This window comes from Zonotrichia albicollis, chromosome 4 (assembly GCF_047830755.1).
Source record: "Zonotrichia albicollis isolate bZonAlb1 chromosome 4, bZonAlb1.hap1, whole genome shotgun sequence".
NCBI classification, from domain to species: Eukaryota; Metazoa; Chordata; class Aves; order Passeriformes; family Passerellidae; genus Zonotrichia; species Zonotrichia albicollis.
Window position 1 is genome coordinate 28,670,100 of NC_133822.1, and position 15,691 is coordinate 28,685,790.

The 15,691-nt window shown below is 44.9% G+C and overlaps 1 protein-coding gene across 1 annotated transcript in view; it reads left to right on the plus strand.

Annotated features, from left to right (window-relative positions):
• The first annotated feature begins 5,244 nt into the window (after positions 1-5,244).
• The window catches only part of CD9 (CD9 molecule), a 20,717-nt gene continuing 10,270 nt past the window's right edge, over positions 5,245-15,691 (plus strand). The window contains exons 1-2 of the mRNA XM_074539259.1: positions 5,245-5,451; positions 15,505-15,604. Coding sequence (XP_074395360.1) covers positions 5,386-5,451; positions 15,505-15,604 — 166 coding nt within the window. The 5' untranslated portion in view covers positions 5,245-5,385. The remainder of the gene's footprint in view (positions 5,452-15,504; positions 15,605-15,691) is intronic.

Sequence of the window (15,691 nt, forward strand, 5' to 3'; positions counted from 1 at the left end):
AATACAGTTAATTGAGACTCTGCCAGAGTGTTCAGATTACTTTGCACCAGAAATTTAAATTGTAAAATTCTTAATGGAACCATGAATCTGATTAAAAATAATATCTTGACAATTTCCTAGTCATCCACCTGACAGCACTGGGAAGAACAGCCTGAGAACCCCCTAACCTGTGCTCTATGTATCCATGAAACTGGGACTGCCAGGGGAATTTGAGGAAAACACCTTGAAATCTACCTCTGGCTGGAACAGAACAAAGACCAGAAATATTTTCAGATTTGAGACCATTGTTACTAATCATGTTTAGGAGGTATTTGGACAGTACCCTTAATACCATCCTTTAATTTTTGGTTAGCCCTGAAGTGCTCAGACCAGATGGTTGTTGTATGTCCCTTGTAAATGAAATATTCTATTCTATTCTATTCTATTCTATTCCTTTGAAGAGGGAAATAGAAGCGTCTAGAGAGACTATTAAGACTGTTCCAGGTGGCTTTCTTGTCTGTCAGACACAGTCCTAAAGCCATCTCACTCTCTTCTGATGCTGCCTGTATTTCTCTCTCACATGTGCTAGAAAAATCAGGATTATTTTTCCACAACAATCATAGCTGAGCCTCACATACCTGATTTTTAATCTGCCACCTAAAAAGGTTTGCCCTAAATCCCCACACACATCACAGTGCTGTATTGTGGCAAGGGAGATGTGTTACATCATGGGGCCCAGTGCACAAGAACCTGACTAACCTGCCAGCACCTCCCTCGACAGCAGCCACAGCCTGTGGCCCCACTCCTGTAACCCTACTCCTAAAATAACTTCACCCAAACAGAAAGGTCTGACACATGCAGACATCAACATAGCAGTTAGATGAATCACCCTTGGAGCTGCACATATGTTACAGCCATGATTTCCAAACAGGCATTTTGCAATCTTCCATAGTTGCAGCATTTGTTTGGTAAAGCTTTGGTCCCCCGTCCTCCAGTCACAAGCTTGCTCTCACACTGACCCCAGGTACTAATGCTATGCATGAGGGGCTTAAATAGTAATTTAACTTGAAAAGGAGTTAAGCCATGGGCTACACGTCCAGAGATGTCAAACTGCTGCTGTGAAAAATTAAGGGGCATCCAGACTATTTTTTGGATTTCACAACAATTAAAAAAGCAAGTGTGTTTCCTTCTCCCTAAGTAATGGTGACATATCCCATATCCCAGAATGGGCCAGGCTGGAAGGGACCACAGTGACTTATCTAGCCTCACCTCCCTGCTCCAGCAGGGCCATCCCAGAGCACAGGGCATAGGATTGTGTCCAGAGGGGTCTGGAGTATCCCCAGTGAGGAGACTCCACACTCCACTCTCTGGACAATCTGTTCAGTGCTTGGTCACTGCACAGAGAAGTCCTGCCTCCTGTCCCAGTGGAACTTTCTGGGCATCAATTCCTGACCATTCCCTCTTGTCCTGTTGTCCAGCATCACCAAGCAGAGCCTGGTTCCATCCTTTTATCACCCTTCCTTGCTGAAGGAGTCTACTTTCATCATTGGTAATAGTAAGGATGTCTGAATTCTTTTGAATGGGTGCTTTGTGGAGTTTTTGGAAATTATCCCATGCATTTTATCTCAAAATTTTAAAATTATAACTGATTACAAAGCAATTTCATAAAGGTTCTTAAGTTCAAATTGAGATTTTCCAGTAAAATGATAACTGATTATGAAACAATTTTGTATGGGTTCCTAAGTTCATATTGAGATTTTCCAGTTGCTCTCTTGACATTATCACTACTCATGCATCATACACAAATGTCTTATGCCAAATATTTGCAAGGATGTGCCCAAATCACTTCTTAACTTGTTCAAATCTCAGTTAAAAAAACCAAAAAGGTTTTAAAACTTTAAAAAGAAGGTGCTTTAAAAACAAGGAAAATTATGAAGTCTGGTTTTGGGTTTTCACTCCAGTTATAGCAGAAGACCTAATTTCTCGTGAAGTCCCCCGGAGTTTTGGGGTTTCTTCAAAGCCTTTCTCTCATGGCAGAAAGCAGACACACTTCCAGGATGCACAGATTTACTCCTGGCATGACTTCTTCCAGAATCTATCTGCTATGGATACCAAACACCAAACACACTTCTACCAGCCCTGGAAAAAAGGCCAGAGCTTTCCACATAGCGTTATCAGCATAAGTGACCCTGTGAGTCATTTTTGCAGTGACTCATTCCATTTTGCAATGGAATGCCAATCTTGACTCTCCTGCTTCAAGACCAGCCTCTCCCTCACAGCCCCAGATGTGGAAGGAACCACTCACCCATCACCATTCCAAAATATTGCCATGTTGAACCACAGTACCTTAAAGTTTGTTTGGAAAGGTGAGACCAGAAGTAAGGCACTTTGTGTTATGTTCCATGGACAAGCTCAAGAGTTTAGAATGATCCAGATGACATCAGCATAGGGTCTGTGACTTCCCATTCTTCTTTCCTCTCAAAAGCCATCCCAAACTCCCTGACAGCAGAGAAGTGATGTGTTTGTACAGCCCCACTCTTCACCAGATAGACAGATACAGCCCAGCATCAGTCACTGCTAAAAAACCAATTACTGAAGCTAAAACGCAAGCAAAACAACCTTTAGGTTTTTTCTCTTGTGTCTGGCTTGTACAGTCAAAGATGTTATTTCTCTACAAAAAACAACATGTTGTTATTATATTTCTCCATTAACTGACACTCAAGAAATCTATTAATCCCCATCCTTTGGTGGGGAAAGCTTTGTACTTTCTCTCTCTGCAGTTCCAACCATTTATGCCTGGCTTTTTAAGGGAGCTGAAACCTTTTAAAAGACTTGGAATTTTTTATGCAAAGAAGGCTGAAGGTCTCAAGCCAGCTGACACTAGTCCTTCCACATGTTCTAAAGGTAATGATATGGGGAAAAGAGGTCAAGGAGGCAAGAAATTCTGCAGTTCTTGCCAGAGAATCCCACCATCCTTTAATACAGTCAGGAGAGAAACCCCTACTCTCCTTTGCCTTCCTATATTAATCAAAGGATCAGGGTCTTTTGGATTGTGCAGTCTGAGAAGAAAATCTTTCATCTTTCCTGGTGACAAGCAAATGCTTCTCCTCTTCACTATTGGCTCAAACATGACATTCAGTTTCACATTTAAGCAGGATAAAATAACTCAGCCTTCCTGTAGAGAAAAGCTCTAGAGATAGTTAATGCTGTGTCTCGATTATTAAAAGTGTAATTTTAAAAGGGTTTTGGTAAACACTGATTTATTTTTATCAGCAATAGCCTGAATTTGCTTTTCTTTGTGCCAGTAGGACAAAATAACACTTTAACCACCCGGGGCAATTTTAAGTCAGATAATAAATATTTCATGCAAAATGCCTATTATCCCATGGAAATACAAAGTTTCAAAATAATAAATCAGTTTGAAGTATTTCTAAAAGGGTCATGAATTTCCATTAGTGATTTCTATTATGCAAAAATTTAGTTGATTACTATCTCATTCCACTAGTCAGAGAAGTTCGGGTGTGGTCAGAGAATTGCATCTATGAGATTGTCACACCCTGGAAGAGTGAAACATAAATGTTCTCTCCAGATCCTTCATATGGAATGAAAAAAAAAAAAAGCCACAGCATTATTTTCCTTCCATATTCTCAAGAATACTAAAGATGTACAAATGCATTTCACTTCCTCATAACTTAATTTTGCCAGGTGAATGGGGAGTGTTTAATTTTTTACAAACTCACTGGAGGTTTTTGTTGAACAGGTCCATTTCTTGCCTCTGATCAAAAGGTTACTGCCCGTGAATTTTAATGAGAGTTGCTTTAATGTAGTATAAGCATAAAATGCTTAATAATGCAAAGGTGGGAGGGGAGTTATCCAAAGTTCTTCTGTGATCCTTAATTTTCAAAACTTAAGGGAAGCCATAATACTGATGCTAACTAAAAGCATAAATTCCTAATGCCAAAGTGACAAAAGAAAACCAACCCAAAAGTCACAGAGAAAACCAGTCCAAGCTCAAGACTGAGACACAAGACCTCCCCTTGCTCAGTTTCCAGTTACCACAAGAATGTAGTCACATGCATTTGTTAATTCCATCCTTGCTGGATCTATATTGGTGGCTAGCCTCCACCCCTCTACTTCCCTTTATTTTATAGGAAAGGTGTTCCTGTTTTGTAACCTCCTCTGGGAAGCCACTGCTCAAGCCAGCGGCTCCCCCTCCATATTGCTTCTGGAATGTGCTGCATCTTATTTATTTTGGAAACAAAAACTCCAATATGTTTTTATTTGTATTTCAGCATGGCTTGTCTGTTTCTACTGTTCTGCTTGGATATTTTTTGACTCTTGATACCTGATTAATTTCTAGTCCCACAGTAGGAAATTAAGGTACAAGCCCTCAATTTTCATCCCTGAGCTAAAAGGCTCAGAAGATTACAGGAATTAAACTATGCTGTAAGTTTATCTTGTGTGAGAAAACACCAATTTAAGCTAGACTGATGTATTCATTTTAAACTAAACATCCAGCAGAGGCAACAAAGGTGATGAGGGTTCTGGAGCATCTCTGTGGGAGCTGGGCCTGATTAATTAGAGGACCTAGAAAGGGGATCTCATTAATGCATATAAATATCTCAAAGCAGGTGTCAAGAGGATGGTGCCACAGATGATGACTCTCTTCTGTGGTGCCCAGCTACAGGACAGGGAGCAATAGTCATAAACCAAAACCAGAAGTTTCACCACAACACAAGGAAGAATTTCTATATGGTAAGGATGGCAGAGCACTGCAACAGGCTGCCCAAGGGAGGTTGCGTGGATTCTCCCTCTCTGGAGACATTCCAAACCCATCTGGAAACATTCCTGCATCACCTGCTCTTGGTGACCCTGCCTTGGCAGGTGGGTTGGACTGGATGATCTCCAGATGTCTCTTCCAATCCTAAGGATTCTGAGATCTATGCAAGAGCAGGTCGGGTTGGAGTGAGGGGGTTGACCAGATATTAGGACGAAGGTTTTCACCCAGAGGGTACTCGAGCACTGAACAGGCTTCCCAGGGAAGTAGTCACCACCCCAACCCTCCCAGAGCTCCAGGAGCGTTTGGACAACGCTCCAGGCACAGGGTGGGATTGCTGAGGCGGCGCCGTGCAGGGCAGGGAGCAGGATTCTGACGTTCCTCGTGCTGCCCCTCCATGCCGGGACACTCGGAGCCCCAAGGGTGGCCATGCCCGGCCCCGTGAGGCGCTGCTGGAGCGCTGGGAGCCCGCCCGGCCTGGGGCGGAGCAGGGCGACCGCAGGTGCGGGGCGGGGCCGGGGGCGGCCCCGGGAGCGAGCGGGGAAGTCCCCGAGACGCCCGGGCAGGGCCGCATTTAAGGAGCGGCGTCGGAGCTTGGGGGCCTGGTTGCTGTGTCTATAGCCGCCACCATGCCCGTCAAAGGAGGCACCAAGTGCATCAAGTACCTCCTCTTCGGCTTCAACTTCATCTTCTGGGTGAGGCCCCCTGGGCTGTGTCCCCCGCGCTGCCAGGCGGGGAGCCCGCGGGACGGGGATGGAGGGGAGGGGAAGGGCCAGGAACCGCGTTTTGTTTGCTTTTCTGATGCCTGGTTTTGGTTGTTTCCTCCACTTGCTGCCCGTCCCCCCCCCCCCCCTCCTTCCCCGAAGGAGAGAGGCGTGTGCCCGGGTGCTCATCGCTTTTTTTCCCACGTTTTTGGGGTTTATCATCAGGCGGGGAGAAGGTGCTGGGCTTGTGGATAGACCGCCCCCACTGAATATCCCCCAGCACTTCACACAATCCTCGCCCTAAAACTCTGTGTGCCGGCCGGGCTCCCTGTTGGCTTTCCCGGTGCTTGGGCTGTGCCCGGGTTGAGCCGGTTCCTTGCAAACCTGTGGTTGTCGTGTGTGTGAACTCCTCGCGTTGGTGGGTGCTGTGGCTTCCCTTCGGGTTTAATCTGTCGGAGCAGACCGGCACCCCTTGAGATCGCGTCTCCGGTGTGCTTACTGGCCCTGCTACGCCTTGTTGGATAGGCAACGTGAGAAAGGCTGAGCCGAGAGGTTTGGACTGTCCTCTAGCACTCGGGGCGTGGGCACCTAGGTTTAGCGCCGGCTCATGCATGGAAAAGTACTATGGGAGCTGTTTGTGTGCCTGATGGATAGGAGCAAAGTGTATGGTTCAAAAAGCTGGGTTTTCTCTGGGCTGTTTGCCACGGTGCAGGAGTGCGTGTGTGACTGTGATGTGGCGGTGTGAAGTTGGAGCGGCGGGAAGCCGCGTCTGGAGTCAGTCGCAGCACTGCCTGTGTGGGACGAGTAGAAGTTGCCATGTTAATGGATAAAGTGCTCGGGATGTCTCAATGTCGAAATGGGTTGCAGCAGAGTTGAGAATACACAGATGGGTTCTAGCTGAGGAACGTTGTGCAGAACTTGACCCAGGAAAGCTGTGTTGCCACCCGGGACTCGCCGGACCGTGAGCAGAGCTGTCGCATTTGCAGGGTTAGAGCTGGTCAGAAGGAAAAGCCTAGTAAAACGCTCTCTGAAACTTACAGTCAGTGAGTTTCTAAACTTCTTGTTAAAAGAGACTGAAATACTCATGGTTTGCCTTGTGCTTGTTTGTTTATTTCAAAGCTGCAGACTTTCTGCAGAGTATTTTATGGGACAAAAATTCTTGGGACAACAGCATTGCCTCAAAGAAGCTCTTAACCTGAGCTTCACTACCTTGTCTGGGGATAGGCTGAGAATAGGGAGAGGAGTTTTGTTTAGCTGGGGATGTACCTGTTGCTTGGGAGTGTCATGGTTATAAAGTGCTGAGGCTCCTACCTTTAGGGATGCTCGTGAGTACAGAATTGTATTGGTGACAGTGGATGGAAGAGTGGTGCTGCTGTCCAGAGGAGCTGAGAGATGATGGCTTTTCAAGTTGGCTTCCTGAGGCTGGCAGTATCAAGCTAGGATGTGGGAGAGAGAAGAGGAAGAAAAAAAATTAAAGGGAGATAAATAAATGCATTTTGGAGATCCCAGTAAGTGTCTGGAGGCCCCAGGAGGCAGTGAAATGCAAGCAGCTTGGCTCAGCCACAGATAAATGTGTTCTGTGGAGTGGACTCACTCAAGGACTGGAGTGGTCCTTGGCTTAGGGGGGCCACCACATGTCATTGTGGCCCGCTGAAAACAGTTGGAAGGGTGTTTAGGGGGTACAGTGTTAGCAAACCTTGTGTCCTCTATGGAGGAATAAAGTAGCTGGGTCTTCCACACTGAACAGCATAAAAAGAAAGGTGTTCTGGGTCTGCCAGCATTAAAAGGCAAGTACCACCCTAATAAGAAGAAAGGCTCTAATGGTTTTCTATGGCTTTGCAGATGTGAAAAGTCTGTGAAGTAATGGAAGTATGTTGACAAAATTTGCTGTGCCCAAGTGCAATTCTGTACTTCCTTTTTTTGAAATAAGTTGCCTCAAAAAGATAGGTCAGGAATTTCGGGTCTGCACCAAACCTGCAGATGGCTATGGATGCTGCATTAGGTGGAATGTATTTGTTTCCATTGAGGCTTGAACAAGGGTAAGAGGAAGCAGAAAGGCTCATACAGCTTGGTAAAGGAAGTTACTGAAATAAAAAGAGAAACCCTCAAAGTTGAAGCTGTATCCAAAGGAAGGAGATAAAAGTTCATAAATGCTGGTGAGCCTAATAAAATAACAATAACATCAGCCAAAGGAAAGCTTTAGGAGTAATTTGCAAAAGCAAACCCAAGTAACATACCACTCTTCAGACACATGATGAAAAGGGAGTTTCTCAGGGAGTCCTTCCAGGCAGTAATAGCTCCAGGAATAAAAGTTTTGGGAGCCAAGTTCAGCAGGACTTTATTTTACTGGGGAAGATTTTAACAGAGTTCTGTGCCATAAGCTCTCTTTGACTCTGAATTCTGCACAGGCTTGAACTGACCGCTTGATGCAAAGGAGGTGGAACAAGAGGAGCAGCAAATGTTTGATTAACAATTTTCTAAAGTCACAAAACACTTCAGAACTCTTAAGTGAGTTGTGATTAGGTAACTCCCCTCTCCATCCCTTCTCTGTGCTGGAGGGCTGGAATGCAGTGAATTGGAGGCTGGGCTTTTGCTTTATGGTAGTCTGGGATACCCAGAGAGTAGCACATATGGAGTATCTGGAAAGAGCCAAGGAGAAGATTCTTTAAAAGCTGGTGTACATGTATAGGAGGGACATTGGCTACTGCAAGGGGAAGTCAGACTTCATGAAGCTGCTGCCTTGGAGCCTTTAAAAGCCTGAATGCTGGAGAAGGCAAGGACTGGTTGGTGTTGGTTCACTTGTTCAATGTTCTCTGGAAATCTCAGGCCTCTTGTGAAAACCAGTCAGTCCTGGAGTAAGATCCTGGCAAGAATGAGATGGCTGTCGGAGTGGGGGCAGGGCTGTGGTGAGATACAGCTCTGCTGTTGCAGAGAGAAGCAGTGGTCCTGGTACAAACTCTGTGATGGTCAGTATAGCCCCACCTCATCTGGAGGAGCACAGGGGGTACTGCTGGGGTGCTGGCTGGCACCCATTGTACAGGGTGATGGAGGTGATGGCTGCCTGCTGACACAGCAGGGTGTGTGACACAGCGAGACTCTCCAAAGTCAGGCATCAGGTAATTCCCATGGGAGGCACCAGCAGGAAGCTGCCTGGAGATAGGAATTAAATTATTCAGAGGCAGCTGCTGCCGTGGAGCAGTGAAGCCTTGGGAGAAAAGAATCTATGATGGCTTTACAAAAGCACCAGGTGAGTGCTGAGTGTCAACAGAGCCAAACCAGCTTCAGAAATGAAGAAGAGAAGATGGAATATGGTGTGTAAAACTCCTAAAATCCATCGCATGCTGGTGTTCCACAGTGCTGCAGGCTGCTCTGGTCATCTGCCTGTCTTGAGAGGATCATAGTGGAACTTGATAGTGTTTGGGAAAGAAAGAGGAGGGTTACTGTCATCAGCAACTCTTATCTTCAGCATGGAAATGTTCTAGAGATCCTTAGAATCATGATTTGTCTAGGCAGTAGGTAGGGCCTGACTGTATTGAAAGAGGCAGTGAGCAAGAGCTGTGGAATATTTAGCCAGGAAAGACGACCTTTTCAGAAGAAAAGCGGGTACAGTGGTAATACCTTCTCCTTAGCAGATGTTGACAAATAGGTTGGTCAAGGGATAACTGGCTAATCTCAGAATGAATTAGGTTGGAAAAGACCTTTAAGATAATGTAGTCCAACCTGCTAACATGGAGTTCAGCAGCCCTTTGTTAATTTTTCTTCTCTCAAGGTGCTGTGTCTTGGCATAAGTGCTCAACATGTAGTCTAGGAGGTTGGTCCTGGGAAATGCTACCTTCTGTCCTGTTCTCTTAATCCTTCCTGAGGATCTTGTGCTTGATTAATCTGATGGCCTTTCTCCAGCTGGGAAGGCTGGATACTAACGTGGTATTATCTGAAACTTTTGGGGCTTCAGAGTTTGGCTTAAAACATGCTTGTGGCCTTAATGGAAGGACGAGGACACTTTTGGATGTTTGCACCAAGTCCAGTTAAGCATGGATCTGTAAGTTTTGGGGTTCATTCTCCTCTCTGAGGTGTAGGAAGTAGAGATGGCTGTGTTTTCTCTTGGGATGACTGCAGCAGGCACCAGGCTCCTTGCTGCTATTGCGCTGTCCTATCTGGGGCTGATGTTCTTGCACATAGGTTTGCAGACAGCTCTGCTGTCTTGGCATGGCCAGTGCTAGCCCTGGCATCCCTGACAGTCTGCTTTCTAATAATACAAGTTTGGGGGCTGTTTGGGGGTGTGGGAGGGAGGTGTCAACAAAATTTTGAACTAATTTTTTTTTCCACCAGGCTGGCTTGAGCTTGGCAAGAAGTCAATGGAAACAACACATTTTGTTCCTTAAACCTGAGCAGTGGAGGTGTCTTAGCAGAGTTGCGTTGGACCAACTTTAGTGTGAGCAATGCTGGATTGCCTTGAGTTGTGTACTGAGTGACTGCCTTTAGCTGTGCTCCTTTAACTCCCTGGGTTTGCTCAGGCTTGTTGGTCCTGGTCATGAAGTCTTTTCCTAGGAAAACTGTGGGCTTCTGGGCAACTTCGATCACACCAGGCAGGTGCCTGCCTGTTCTCTGACTGGCTTCCTGCTGCTGAACAAAAGCAAGGCCTTGCATTGTTAAATTTCAAGGCTGGGTTTTCCCCTTGTAGATTTTGTGGAATATGAAGACATCTGCTGCTAATATTTATGGTTTAATGTATTTTAGGCAAGCAAGTGGTATAGCACAGAGGCAGAGTTCATGTTGAAGTTTTGAGCAGTCATTTTCTTGCTCCTTTCCATTATTGGGGAGTTCTCTTGTCCTGACTTCCCACTCTCCAGAGTGCCATGTGGTTTATGAATAAATGCATTTTTGTGTGATAGTACCTGCTAAAGTAAGATGAGCAGAATTAGGCCTGGAGAGCCCTTTTCCTTCTGTAGTTTGAAGATACCTGTGACTTTCTGAGCCATAATCTCAGCTGCTTTTGTGCACTAAGAACAGCAATTCAGAGGATCTTTCCTCCTCCAGCAGAGGATTTGCAGGATGGGCAGAGAAATATGCATGTGTCTGTTAGTATGTATATATGCAGGCACATATGAAAAACTCAGAAATTAGTTGCTTTTGCTTTCTCTAATGAGCTGATGCAGTTGCTGGCTACAATGTGAGAATCTAATGCTGCTTGGACTCAGCTCACTGTGTATTGACTCTGGTAAGTCCTGTGAAGTCAGGAATGGAGTTTGGAGTATGTTGCCTTGAGAAATCTGATGTGAAGATACTTAGAGTTCCACCACTCCTGGCTCCTATTTGCTATTCTAATTGCAAATATAGTAGACTGGCCTCTGAATAGGAACTTGTATGAAATGGACACTAGTCTTGGCAGTGGTTCAGGAATTTTGTAATGCTTCTCGTACTGTACTGGAGGACCATTTTATTGCAAAAGGTGCTGTGGCATTAACATAGGCCACAACATTTTTGAAACTAGCTAAGCAGAAAGAAAATACTTCCTTTCCAATCCACTATTTTCCAAACTAGTTTGAAAATAACTGCAGTTTCTTGTATAACTGCAAGCCCACATAGCACAAGTGTTAAGGAGCTGTTTCAAAACTCTGAAAACCTGTGCTGTTGTGGATAACACTAATTCTGTAATTGAGAGTTTAGAGTGGTATTGAGCTTCACTTGTAGTTACTGTTTATGGGGGTTTATTTATGGAGTACTAGCCAGTAAAAGGATAGAAACGGTTCATTACTACTCATAATGTTCTCGATTTCTTTGCCCGTACTTTGCACCATTATAGATCTAGTTCTGGCTTTCTTAGTTCAGTCTAAAACAGTGAGAAGTAAATTCTTATGCAACCTGATTTTTAGCTGAAAGTTCAAGTGTTTATCAAGTGAAGGTGGTGACTTTTTAATGCCTTCTTGTCACATCTGGGTGTAAACCTATATATGGAACAGTAGTGTTGAGCCTGACATACCTTTTTACTTCAAGAAAAGGTTCTGTTAGATACCATATTTAGCTGACAACACTGATAGTATTTCTTTCTGACTGACTTCTTTATTTTCACATTATGACATACCTTATGCTGGAGGTAATGCCATGAGCTTGGTAGAAGTTGTATGTAAACTTGGCCTAAAGGTGTGAAAAATGGAAAAAGGGCAAAGCCCCCCTTTTGCCCCCTTTCGCCCCCCCAGCCTTCTGCTGGGGGGCCATATCTGCCAAACCTCAGGAGTCCGAGCGGGGCAGAAATCCTCTGGGAATTGTTTGGTAGTGGTCAGTGCTGTGGCACAGTCCAAACTCATGCTCAGTTTAGCCAGGAATGATGAGGGGAGGAAGGCAGAGTGTTCTGTGTGGCTGCTGCCTCCAGGATACACAGGTTTTCTCATCTCAAGTGTATCCTGACTGGTTCAGGTCCTTTCTCAGTTATCTCTTCTCACAGGAAAGGCTGGGACACACCCTTCGATGTACCAGAGGCCAAGCTAGGGGGATGCCCCAGAGCAGTGGGATGGATGAGAGGAGGGAAGTCCTGCACAGAAGGCTCACTAGAGAATGTGCAGGGCTATGTCAGTAAGGAAGATAGACCAAAAAAGCTGGTTTTCCCGTTGTAACAGACAGAAAGCTGTATGCAGGAGCGAGCTTTAGGAGCAAAGGGGGTGTGTTTGCATGTAATGAAAAAAAAAAAAACAACCTGACAAGCCTCCACAGGGCTAGGAGAGGAGTGGCGAGGTAGTTTTATCCTTGTTGCAGCCGTGGAACATCCGAGCGGAGCAGGAATGAGCTCGGAGTAGTGGTTAGCGAAAACAAGGAAGCCTGGTTTGCTGGAGCGGGGAAGTCAGTAGTGTAATTGTGCCAGGACATGCCATTACTGGAAGATCACTGCCACAAACTTCTCCAAAACAGCAAGTGAGCAGTATCCCTTTAACTTCACGTTTTGGCCAGATTGGGAAAAAAAAAAATCCAACTCTGTCTTCTGAGCTCTTTTTGCTGTAGTTGTCACTATAAAAACATACTACTTACCTGTCTGATAAGCACACTCTTCTTTGTGTGTGTGAAACCAGACAAAATTGATTACTTTCAGGAATACAGTGGTGTTCTCTTCCTGCCTAATTTCTCTTTCAGTGCAGGATAGAGCTACTTAGAAACGCACAGTATTGCTCAACTCCTGTGTCAAAATAGATCTGTTAGATGGGGAATCCCCTTGGATTACCAAGCAAAAACCTAACAATTAGATTGTCTGGTGATCTGCTTCCACGCAGCTGAAGCTGGGGGCTTTGCACCCCTTTCCCAGGAAGGAAAAACACAGCTCCCAAACCATCCCTGCACAGATCCCATCTTGTTGCCGTAGTGTGAGTGACTGTGTCTCAGCCTCTAGTGTGCCACACTGGCCAGCAGTGCTGGCAAGTGCCGATGGGGCTGTGCTTTTCCTCAGAGGCTGGTGTTGCTGTGTCCTCGTTTCTCCCTTGTTTTGATGGAAACTTGAAGCTGCAAGTTTCTTGCCTTCTGCTCCAAAACTGCTTTTTTTTTTAGTTCAGTGGTCAGTCTGAGTAGGAAGAGCACAAACTGAGAACATGTCTGCTTTCCTTAAGAAACTGAGGCAGAAAGTCTCTTCTTCTTGCATGAAGGAGCTGCATTTTATTTCTAATCCACCATGCAGAGAATTATCAGTCTGTGTAATTCTATCCCTTTTTTTAGAGCTGTGCAGTAGTTCACTGGCATAAAGTGTTATCACTGTTCTGTGATCCTGTAAGTCTCAGGTCTCCCTGGCACCTTCTTAGTCTTTCTGTGATTAAGTGACTGCTTTTCCAAGGAGAAAACATGCCATGTACCTCTATGGCGTGGTGGGGAAGAGTTAAAATTGTGTTTTGAAAGGACCTATATTAGGTACATCATCTCTGCCCAATGTGAACAGACCAGTTTTTTTTTTTCTGGAGGGCATTAACTGAACCTTCTACTTTGCTTGGAATTTTAAAATTATCTTCATGGCTACATTGTGGTTTAAGAGTTTCTTTAGTTTTACAGTCCTTTTCTGTGCCCTGCTCCATTTGCAGAGCTCTCTATTCAAGCACTGAAACTTGTCAAACTGTAAATAAATTTGGTAGGTGAGAAGAGCTGGATGTTCAGGCTTGTGGCTTCACAATTTGTGAGTTCCAAGCAAAACCAGCAGAGGCTCTAGGCTTCTTCTAGTGATGGGGATCTGGATCAGCTGTAAAAGCTGACAACTGCTGGATGACCAGTAAAGGGACCCTCAAGCAGAGTGTTATTAAATACTGGATGACTTAACAGCAGTCTCAAAGAGTTTTTTCCATCACTAAAGCCTTTCTGATGTTTGAACTGAAGCACTGGGGTGAGATGAGGTGGCAAAGGCTTTTTGAAGTGATGCTGCAGCCAGGAGGGCAGCAACCCTTCTCTCTGTCAGCTCCCCTTTGCACCTCTCCCTCCCCTCAGGGTGCAGCTGTGGCACAAGAAATTGAAATAATGACACTGTTTGGCATTCTGTGTCACAAAGGTGCTCTAGCATAGCTTAATCATACTGTCAGGGTAGCCCTAGCAAGGCAAGCAGGTGTGCCTTTGGAGTAAGCACCAGAAACACCAACAAAAGCCTTTTGCTTAGGTCTGGAATCCTCCAGGTGGGTTTGGCTCTCTGAGTTGTGTGTCACTTGATCTGTTTTCCCAGGTATAGCCCTGCAGCTCCTCTTGGAGGCCGGCCTGGCACTTGGGTTCCTGCTGTACAGGAAAAGCTGGTTTAGGAAAGCTGGGGCTGTCTGTGAGCAGGAACTCTTCCACAGCAGGGAGAAGGGGCTTTTGGGCTACCACCTCTCAGGTGGGCTTGGTGTAGTAGGGTTGTTGTATCCTTGGGTGCTCATCAAGGGAACACTGCCCATATTCCCACTAAAAAAATGCCATTAATTAACAATTCCCAGTTTCTTAGAGGTAAATCAGGAATGTTGTTTCTTTCTGCAAGGGCCTTGTTGGGATTTTATTTTTGCTTTTCATGTGTGCTTTGCCTGACCAAAGCACCGGACTTAATAAACCTATTGCTCACTCTTAAGTTTAAAATTTTAATGTCTGCTGCAATGTTTGGGATTTCTGTCCTCATCTCACTTTGTAGAGCTTTTTTTAATAGTTCAATGGTCTTCAAAGGAAGAGCTGAGAAGCACACTCCAGCTTTATATTTTGTCCTGGTTTCTTCATTTTTTTACATGCAAGAAAACCCCATTTCTTTTCTTTTTAAAGGAGGATTCAGTCTCTTCCAAGCAAACTGTTGCCATTGGCCTTACCAGAGTGCAATGCCCTCTTTTTTGCAACACTTCCTGTGGCTTTTGCCAGATGTTTCATCCAGAGGCTAATTTATACACAAAGTGACTTGCTGCAAACACAGGCACCAATATTAAGAGGAACCTGAAGGCATACAGCCAGAGATGATAATGAAATTAAACTAAACATTAACTAAAATTCTATTGTATTGCTCCAGATCAGCAGCGTTCTACTGCTGCAGCTGGGATTTTCTTATTCCTGTCAGTGTGGTCATTTAATGGGTTGGTTTTATCATGTTTGGCAAGAATGGCACTCTTCTTGAACTCCCTTCTATGGTGGACTGAACTCTCAGCACTCTATTTAATACACTAAAACTTCTGGCTGGCCTTACAAGGCACTTTTCCTTGTGATACACTTGCTCTTCAGTATGAAGCTTTAAGGTCACTAAGCCATGCAATGTCTGCATCCACCCAGAATAAAACAATGTGTGTAAGGATCAGTGAAAATACTGACACTTGGCTAAACCGTGGATATTTTCAGAAAGGAACAAGAATGGCATTGATCTCCTGTGGCATTGGTGTTTATATTATGTAAATGCCTCTGTCAACAAGGTGCCTCATGTCTGGGACTTTGTTCATGCATTGGTATTCCCATGCTTTTAAGCTTGTCCTTTGTTACCTTCTCTTTAAATAAAAGCTGTATCCTGTGTTTGTTTCTGATTTTGTTACCATGCAAGGCCAGGTGGATTAGTTGGTATCATTTAACAAGCCTTCCTTGTTCTTACAGCTTGCAGGAACAGCAGTGCTTGCAGTTGGACTATGGCTTCACTTTGATTCACAGACCAAAAGCGTCTTTGAACTGGAATCTGACACAAAGTTTTACACAGGTGAGCTGGGGGATCACTCAGGGGATAGGTCACACTTTTGTGACCTGATTTCCAGGCTGCTCAGAAACCTTGGCTTTTCTTAAAGGG